At 30.0% G+C, this 10,089-nt stretch overlaps 1 protein-coding gene across 1 annotated transcript in view; it reads left to right on the top strand.

Annotated features, from left to right (window-relative positions):
* Positions 1-10,089, top strand: part of LOC111640312 (multidrug resistance-associated protein 4-like) — a 92,167-nt gene that overhangs the window by 61,248 nt on the left and 20,830 nt on the right. Inside the window, exons 22-23 of the mRNA XM_023386321.1 lie at positions 68-348; positions 2,702-2,781. Of these exons, the coding sequence (XP_023242089.1) occupies positions 68-348; positions 2,702-2,781 (361 nt within the window). The remainder of the gene's footprint in view (positions 1-67; positions 349-2,701; positions 2,782-10,089) is intronic.

The raw sequence follows: 10,089 nt of genomic DNA, 5'->3' as shown, positions 1-10,089 counted from the left end.
TCTTGCATGTAAAATAAATATTGAAAAATTTAAAATATTTAATTGTTATTTCGTGTTTGATTTTCAGGTTGCGTAACAAAAGAATGTATAGACAAAGTACAGAAAAAATCCAAAATTTTACGTTTAAAACAACGAATTTTAACAATAGTAAAGATACAGATTTATACTATAGTGAAGAGTTGAACGTATATATTTACTTTGGACTGATATGTGCAGTAATTCTCACGATGGCACTTTCTGGCTTACTATTGTTGAAATTTTTGACTGCTGCATCATCTAAGCTGCACAACAATATGTTCCATTGTATTACTCGCACTCCAATATCATTTTTGGATAACAATCCTGTTGGTACGTAAAATTATTTATTTTATTAAATATAATTTTCATGATGACGATATTTTTTCCTAGTAAATTTTTATATTTTTTGAGTATGCATTGTAGTACTATTTAACATTTGGAAAAAGAATTATTTGGATAAGTATCGAGTAGTAGATGTATGAATTAATATTTCTTTTGCTTTGCCAACTATCAAATAATTTGAATAAATAAAACTAACTCATGCCTATTAAAATTTCTGTTTGATTTTTAAACAAATCATTATTTCTTTCAAAAATTAACATATTGAAGAAATAACGCAGGAACCACCAAAATTTTGTCATTTAGCATATTATATCGTATGCGCATTGAAAAGTTTATTACTTTAAAAATCATAATAATGTTACTAAATAAATACTTGGTACACATGACTGAATGACAGTTCAACGAAATATACAAAATGTGTACAATTTGTAAAATTGTAAAATTAAACTTTTTTCAATGAAATAGTCACAACAAAGCGGTGTGACAATTGTTAGCACAAGAATTTCATTTTGAAAATAAAAACGCAAAAACTTGTTGGAATAAAATATAACTTGGTTCATACATTAAGAAAAAGCATTGAATATAAATAATATTATACTTTAGAGACTTATTTATTCTACAATGTTATTTTAATGAATCACATTAATTATGTTTGACACCACTAACACAGCACTCTTGCAAGCTCCTCAAAATTTTGTGTACAATGTTAGTCACGTGGCAGCTGTGAGATAAAAGCATTTTATTAGTCTAAGAATAGCGTGTTTATTACTTTTCCAGTTTCTATACGTAACAGAGGGAAAGTATGACGCCAGGTCAAAATATGACCTTCAAGATTATTCTCATTTTTGTACTTAAGACACCTTGAGATGTCAAAAAATGCAAAAAAGAAAAAAAATTGTAGGTTGTTTCTGTATGTATGAAAATAGTGTATAGAAGAGCATGAATTTGTTCACCGTGTTTGAAGATTAAAATTTCCTGTTGTTTCTGTCAAAAATTTATGAAATTTTTCAGGGAGGTTTGTTTATTAGCAGATTGATGCTATTAAATTTTGGTGCTCAAAGGACAAGAAGTGCAAGATAATTGGAGTTATGAGTGTGTCTAGTAAGATTGGAGATAATGTCGATTTTTCTCATTATTAGCATTTACAATTATTTATTTAACCCATTCCTACCTGAAAATTTAGCTTTTTGCCATTTTATAATAGTTAAAAACATAAAAGCTTTAAAATAAAATATGATAAAAAATCGCAGTACAAAAATTTGTAATGTTGTCAGAAAAGTTGAATAACTCGTGCTGGTTTATTAGCAAGGTTGCGGCTGAAGTTTTAAAGGAGAAATCGTGTACGTTAGACGTTCTGCACCGCCATCCTGTAAGCCTAGAAGTTTAACAATGGCGGTTGGAACATCAGTGGAATCATTCTCGTCGTTCCAAACGCCGTTGTCTAACTTCTAGGCTTACAGGATGGTGGTGCAGAACGTCCGACATACACGTTCTCTCCTCGTAAACATCGGCCGCAACTTTCGTAATATCTTTTGTGCAACTCAAATATTTACGTATTTATTACATGTTAGGTGTTGTGAAAACAACTTTATAAAATTTTCCTCTTGAAAAAACTCATGTAACATTGTCATGCATTTAATTAATGAAAGGATAATTAACAAATTATCTTTATAAGATGCCAAATTTTTAAAACCTTATTTCAGTACCTTCTCTGTCAAGGTAATACAAGAGAAAAACATCAGGATAATGAAACCGTCAAGATAAAGCATTCAAGAAACAATAGGTTCTCTTTCAGCTGGGATACACTTTTCATGCTATATCATAAAATTGCATTTTTGTTTTTTTGTTACGATGTGCGAAAACACAGTATAATAATAAGATATTTGTAAACACTTAAAATAAGGTATGTAGAAACACTTAAAATAAAAGGGATACCAATTTTCTGCAGTAAAATCTTACTAAGGGATGTCAGACGTTGAAACTGAAGGAAAGTTGAAGAAGAATCTTTCTTAAAGATTTTACGTTTTTATAACAAGGAAATTGTTGAAATTTAAGCAATTGTAATTGTTATATGAGTTTAACTTCATACTTAGCGTTTTATAAGCATATATTACGGTTTTTACTGTGTATATATAATATACACAGTAAAAACGCTCTAGTTAAATAGTTTGTGTTGACAAATAAGTTTATTGTACAAAGTTACAGGTACAAAAATCTAAGACTAACTTTACCTTACAGATATATTGCTTAGCACATGGTTTAAATAATAACGATACTAAAATAAAAATAAATTACATAAGTAAGTAATTTAATTTATAAATAACATTATGAAATTTTCTAGGTAAAATCTTAAATCGGTTTTCCAAAGATGTGGATAACATGGATGGTGTTTTGCCTTTTTCCTACTACTCTGTAATAAGAGTAAGTTTTCGTTAATTTTGTACTGATAAATTTGTGTAATCTGCGGGAGGAATTGTGATTTATGAACAAGATGTTTTCTTGCAAAAATGTAACATACATCATATAAAACATGCAATATATGCTACTTTTTATCGTGGTTATTGTTAATGTTAGTTAATATATTTACCCCAGCCACAATGTTAGGTACAATCACTTCGAAATTGATGATCCAAATTTGTGCGTATTAAATATGATTATCCCATTTTTTTCTGCAACATTGCAATTTATAAAAATCGTTTTAATCCAAACGAATGCAAATTAGGAAGAATCGTAATCAAATTGTCAAGTAGATGGAAATGAATCGCTTGTTGGCATTTCTAATGCATGACCACGTCATAGTTTGAAGTGTATGGTCTTCTATTTTTGCACAACAATATGAATAATTTTGTCAACCTGTCTTTTCGTTAATTTTTGACGCATTTCGATGGGCTCTTTATTAATTGCATGAAAAACTCGAATAACCACTCAAATTTCTAACGTCGTTCTTATTCCAATAAAAATAAAATGTCGCAACATTTCTTCACATATTCTCTGATATTGCTATTTCTCAGTTTTATGATACAATCGTGTTTCTGCACTGTACGCATGTTATAATTTCATCGGTGCTACATAGTGTACGTACTGAGAAAACGTAATGTATGAAAAAGATTTCTCTTGTATATATGAGCCAGTAGTCATGAAAATGGTCTAAATCGAATGCTTTCACGTAGAGATATTTTGACACATTACAGGCTGGTTATTAGTATATTTGGGTATGTACCTTCATACTTCTTAGTGAAGAACATAGCTTTGGTGTTAGTAGTACAGAATTGGATATAATTAACAAAGGCTCATTTAGATACTGTACACAACATTTTTCGTTATAATTTATTTTCCACAATATGAATGCCCTTATGTTAACACATGACGACAAGGTCATCGCATAAACTTGAACATTTATAGAATTGTCACGCTTAAATTTAACAGTGCATTCAAAACCACTTTTTTAAAAGAGAGACAAGAGTCCACCTTGAGGGTGAGATTAGTAAGAAGTTTATTATGTAAGTAAGAGTGATGATTCATATTACTTTTTCTCATAGTTACGAATTAAAAAAACAAGATATTTGGGAAAATATAAATTGAAAATTTTACTAAATATGTTAAAGTAATAGCAGTTCCCAAAAGCTCCTTTTATATCAAAAAATATTGTAGTAGTGAATGATTTACTATTCAGTCCGGTTTCTCTTATATCTGTAATGGCATGACATCTTTTCTTAACTTATGCTTTCTGATACCAAATTAATTTTTGTCCAGCTACTGAAACTTATCAGCAGACCACTCGAGTCTGGTCAAAGTTATTTTTTAAAGGCTTTACTATCACAGAAAGAAGATTAAGAAGTCTATACTTTTTGGCATTTTATTATTGCAAAAATATCATCTTTTCCTAAACATGATCTTACTAATCTTCCTCTGAGCTGTAAATAAAGTCTGCTTTAAACAGAAATCATATAGACCAACCTGACCGGTTCAAGTATATTTTAACATATTTGTAGCATTTTGGCATAAATCTCATTTTTTCTGGGTCCTTGTGATGCTCCATAGAAAATACACTTTTCTTTAGTTAAAAAGAAGAGAAAAGATAGTCTACTTCTGTTGCAAGAAAACAAGCATCCTGGCAATTTTCTCTGATAGCGTAATGTTCAGACTATTCATGTATAACGATAACATCAGAAAGAAGTTGTGTTTTTGGTTTACTGTCATTTGCAGTGAGATGTAAGCTGGGTGTACTATTTTTTCAGGAGAAAATGAACAAAGCTTTACTACCTCAACATTGAAAAGCAACATCTTCCTATAAAATTTTACCCAATAGAAATGTCGATAGATGTAACCTAAGTAATCGAAAGCAATTTGAAAATATCATATTTTAATATTTTATATGTTTGAACAAATTATATAGAAATAATTAAAAAACCCGCATTTTATCAAATCCTGTGTAATTTACATTGTTAGAGAAAAAAACGATATGAAGTAACTGATCGTATATGAATAGTTTTTCATGCGCTATGCAATTTTTCTCCAATTTTAAAATAATTTTTTAGGCTTTTTAGACAGACACAACTAAATTAATATGGAGAAATGCAATAATAAAAAAGCCATATTAATATTCAAGTAAACCATACAGCAAAATTAAATCAAAACACAATTAATAAATGTTATGTTGTAACATAAGGTGTTGTGTTTGGATTTAATAAAAAGCCTTTTTAGTGTTAACTTGGTAAAAAAANTAAATACTATCGGGATATTATTGTTCTTAACGATACTAGGCCGCGGAGAGAGAGAGTTTACAACCGAATCGCGGGTTGATAAATACCTTGTCGATGGACAGTTCTTTGAATCTTGAAGGGACAGTTCTTGGATGGACAGTTCTTTGAATCTTGAATGGACAGTTCTTGGATGGACAGTTCTTTGAATCTTGTCGTTGAATCTTGAATCAGAATCTTGTCCGTTCACTAGGGTGGAGGCACGGAGGAGTGTAGAGGCTTAATCCAGCACGAATGTTTTTCTCGGGTTTAATCCTGGTCACGGTTTTAATTCGGTGTTACAGTTTTAATCCTGGGGCACGGTTTTAATGGTTTGGAGGACGACTTCGTCGGGCGGGCTTTTAATGACGACTTCTGTAGAGGGACTTCGGATGACGACTGACCTCGGGATCGTTTTCTTTTCTCTCTTTTTTTTTTCTCTTGGGTTTTTTTCCATGAGGTCAGGTGATGGCCTTTAACGGTCGCACGTCCAATATGGATTCTCTATCAAAAGTTCCTGGTGACACATCCCTGACTAACTTGATTCGACTCAACAAGGAACAAACTCCGTGGGAAATAAATTTTATGGCTTTTAGCCTAACTCGATAAAACGTTCGAATTTAACCGATTATATTTTCCAAATTAAAATTTAAAATAACACTCTATTGTGGGTCTGTTCGTCCCTCACAAAGTATATTTGTTGCATCTTGGCATAAATCTCATGTTTTTTCTGGAACCTTGTGATGATAGACCTCCATAGAAAATACACTTTTCTTCAGTTAGGAAGAAGAGAAAAGATAGTCTACTTCTGTTGCAAGAAAACAAGCATCCTGGCAATTTTCGCTGATAGCGTAATGCTCAGACTATTCATGTATAACGATAACATCAGGAAGAAGTTGTGTTTTTGGATTACTGTCGTTTGCAGTGAAATGTAAGCTGGGTCTACTATTTTTTCAGGAGAAAATGAACAAAGCTTTACTACCTCAACATTGAAAAGCAATATCTTCCTATAAAATTTTACCCAATAGAAATGTCGATAGATGTAACCTAAGTAATCGAAAGCAATTTGAAAATATCATATTTTTATATTTTATATGTTTGAACAAATTATATAGAAATAATTAAAAAACCCGCATTTTATCAAATCCTGTGTAATTTACATTGTTAGAGAAAAAAACGATATGAAGTAACTGATCGTATATGAATAGTTTTTCATGCGCTATGCAATTTTTCTCCAATTTTAAAATAATTTTTTAGGCTTTTTAGACAGACACAACTAAATTAATATGGAGAAATGCAATAATAAAAAAGCCATATTAATATTCAAGTAAACCATACAGCAAAATTAAATCAAAACACAATTAATAAATGTTATGTTGTAACATAAGGTGTTGTGTTTGGATTTAATAAAAAGCCTTTTTAGTGTTAACTTGGTAAAAAAAATCGAAAAAGTATTTTTGACTTTTGGGTTCATACAACTTAAAATATTTCTTACAATCATAAAATGGCGATTTAAATATAGTAAACTGCAATAATAACTCGGACTTCACTTAACACGAAAAAATTTTTTCGAAAGCAGTTATTCAACATTTTTAGGAAAATTACAAAAATTTTAATTAATAAGATACTCTTCATTATACAGAGTGTGTTTTTATCTTGAGACAATAAAATATCTTACTTGGATCTCATTATTTTAAAAAAAGGTATGGACCAGGGGTGTCCAACCCATGGCCTGCTGACCGCATGCGGCCCAATAAACGTGCAAATAGAATCGACAAACTGTTTTATTTATTTTTATTTATTTATTTCGACGGCATAAACTCAAAAAACAAGTTTCACAAAGCTGTAAACTTTTATACATATTTCATGTTTGAGTGAAAAAAAAATATTTTTAAATACTTGGAGATGTGTGAATGACGAAGGAATAATAAATAATGCTGAAGTTGTGACTCAAAGGATTATAGACCCAAATTTCAGAAAAGGAGAGAAAGGCCAAAAGATAAATAGCAGTAAGAAAGGTTAAACAGACCTTCTCTTATGCAAATATTGACCTTTAATTTTCCAACCTTCTTACTACTTTTTTTCTTTTAACATTTCTCTCCTTTTCTCAAATTTGGGTCTACAATCCTTTGAGTTCCATGTCCAGCATTATTTAGTATTCTTTACAGCATTGCAAGATTTGGCTACTTTGCGCCAAATTTCGCTACCTTTTTTTAGTTTAGCATAAAAATTATCATTTGGCGCATTGGCTACTTTCTGGACTACATATTATTTATAAATATATTAGTCAAATAAAATGGTGTTCTGTCATTTTTTTATTAATTAGAGACCCAAATAAAACAAATTTTTGTGTTTTAGAAATAAAATTTTGTTTGTCTTTTTTATAATAAATAAATTCATCTATTCTAAGTATAATTGAAAGTAATTTTTTAAAATATCCTTTTTTGTGATAAAAATTTAATAGTTATTACTATAATCTAGATATGTTAAACCTGAAATATAATTGTATAGTTAAGGATTGAGTCACAAATATTACCTTGACCTTGACCTTCAATATGACGTGATCTTGACCTTGACCTTCAAGGTCATTTGTAGGTCGAGTCCATTTTTTAAATGGAAAAATATATTTTTTACCCCGGAAGTGAAAAGAGCAGGAAATTTTACATTCAGATATACCTTTGATTTTGAGGTCTAGGTCAAAAGTCAAGATTATTTTAAGGTTAAACTTAAAGGCTTATTCTAATGAAAATCATAAATTTTATTACTGGAATAGATGGGGAGGTAAAATTTACATTTTTTTACAACCTTATTACTTTCATCTTTCAAAGTACTCACTACTTTTACCATTATCCAGGAGTAACAATGTAGACATAGTAGTTTTCTGCACCCTTTATAGTGCTTATTTCCAGTTAATCTTCTTGCTTTTCACTATCGGGGTGCATGTTTACTTTTCACCATTGATTGAGATTTTGCTTTTGCGGAAAATTTTATGACAAATGTTCAAAATGATGCTTTTCACCTTCGATGCATTTGTTGAGCTGAACTTAAAATTATCGAGCTTCAGATGATTTTTAGAGATCGGAATACTCAAGGTCATAGCTGATTGTGAAATTTTTTCACTCTTTCCATGTAAATGTAAATTTTACCTCCTTGTCTATTCCAGTAATAAATGTATGGTTTTCATTAAAATAAGCCTTTAACTTTAACCTTAAATTAAGCTTGATTTTTTACCCAGACCTTAAGATCAAGGGTATATCTGAATGTAAAATTTTCTGCTCTATCCATTTCTGGGGTAAAAATATGTGTTCCCATTGAAAAAAAAAACGGTTTCGACTTCCAAATGACCTTGAATGTCAGGGTCAAGATCACGTCTCAGGTAACCAATTTATTGCCCCTTTGACACCCTATAACTTTTTTCTATACCTTTTTCCAAATAATGAGATCCAATTAAGATATTTCATTCTCTCAAAAAATACACCCTGTATAAAAAGTAAAATTTTAAAGAATAAACTTTAATACATATCAAACAGTACAAATTTTTAAATTTTATTTCCTGTAATTCAGCTGTATAATCTCAGCTGAGTAAACTTTTTTATAGGGTGTATTGTACTAAATTACTACATTTTATGTCATTCTTCTTGTTTTTCATGTCGATGATTAGAGAAATTGATAACTTAAAAATTCAGCAACTCAGAAAAATTCGTCTTGTGTTTGTTGAGATTAATAGAATTTATTGCATATAAAACTTTTTAACATATATTTGTTTTAATATAACGGTTTCACATTTTAATAATTTTTAACTATATTTAACAAGTTACTTTCATAACACACTATGTAATATAACCAATAAAACAAATAAAATACACATTGTTTTATAAATGTGAAACAATAGGAAAGTTATGTTATGTTGTTTTTTTTATTTTTTTACATGGCGCTAGTAAGAAAGAAGTTTTATGGTGGAGACCTGTTTGCAGTGTTAAGTTGCTAAAAATTTTAGCTAACTTCATCTATTCCCTTAACTAAAGTAAAACTGTTATATGCACTGACACTGTTAAACAGTTTTCGTTTTCGTTTACAAAATAAATTAAGTTCATTCCGACTCGTTCCCATCCTTTACTTAGAATAGAAGTAGAAAAGGCGAACATTGGTTCTATGGGACATATGGATCATCAGTTTATATTATTTGTCAATTAAACACAGTTGTAAGATTATTTATTTTATTTTCCACTTATAAAACGTATATCTTAACATCTCGAATCAAATACAGATGAATTGTGTCAGTGTAAATTTTTTTTATTAACTTCAGATTCCCTTATTACTAAATCGTCAAAAGGATTGACTGAATAGAAAACAATTTATTGTTTTAATTTGTTCTATTTTGTATTAACCGCTGTGACAGGTGTAGTAAATAAAAGCTTCATTTTCCAATAAAGAAATTAATTGACAGAGTGGAAACAGCTAGGTTTTTATATATTCAATTCTAGAAAAATGAATTTCATCAATTTTGCATAATAGTTTGAGAATTGCGACAAATATAGAAAAAGGGAATTGACGTTCCATATTAGATTATACTTAAATCATGTGTTTGTTTCATGTTATGTTGCCAAAAGCATAAACGTTTCAGAACTATTTTTATAAAAGATTGCAGCAGAATTTTATAGGATATCATTTATTTTATACATTGTATTTAACATTTTATGTCTTTTAGATTTCACAGTCATGTGTAAAGTCAGCGGCGGCCTTATCCATTGCGAGGCTCTGGGCGGCAGAACTTTGCGAGGCCCTTGTCCTTTGTGCAAAGTATGTGAATTGAAATAGTAGGCACTTATTAATATTAATATATACTGTACTATAAATTAAATTTATTTTATTGTTATAACTAATAGCCAAGGATAAAATAAAAAGTTTTAAATATCAACTTTTTTCTACTTGGTTGTTGCGCGAGGCCCCTCCAAGAGCGAGGCCCCGGGCGATTGCCCTGCTCGCCACC

Source organism: Centruroides sculpturatus, unplaced genomic scaffold, assembly GCF_000671375.1.
Source record: "Centruroides sculpturatus isolate CEXI.00-Female unplaced genomic scaffold, Cexi_2.0 scaffold1340, whole genome shotgun sequence".
In the NCBI taxonomy this organism is placed as follows: Eukaryota; Metazoa; Arthropoda; class Arachnida; order Scorpiones; family Buthidae; genus Centruroides; species Centruroides sculpturatus.
Note: the sequence above shows the minus strand (reverse complement) of the source record. Positions and strands in the feature narration are given on the sequence as shown.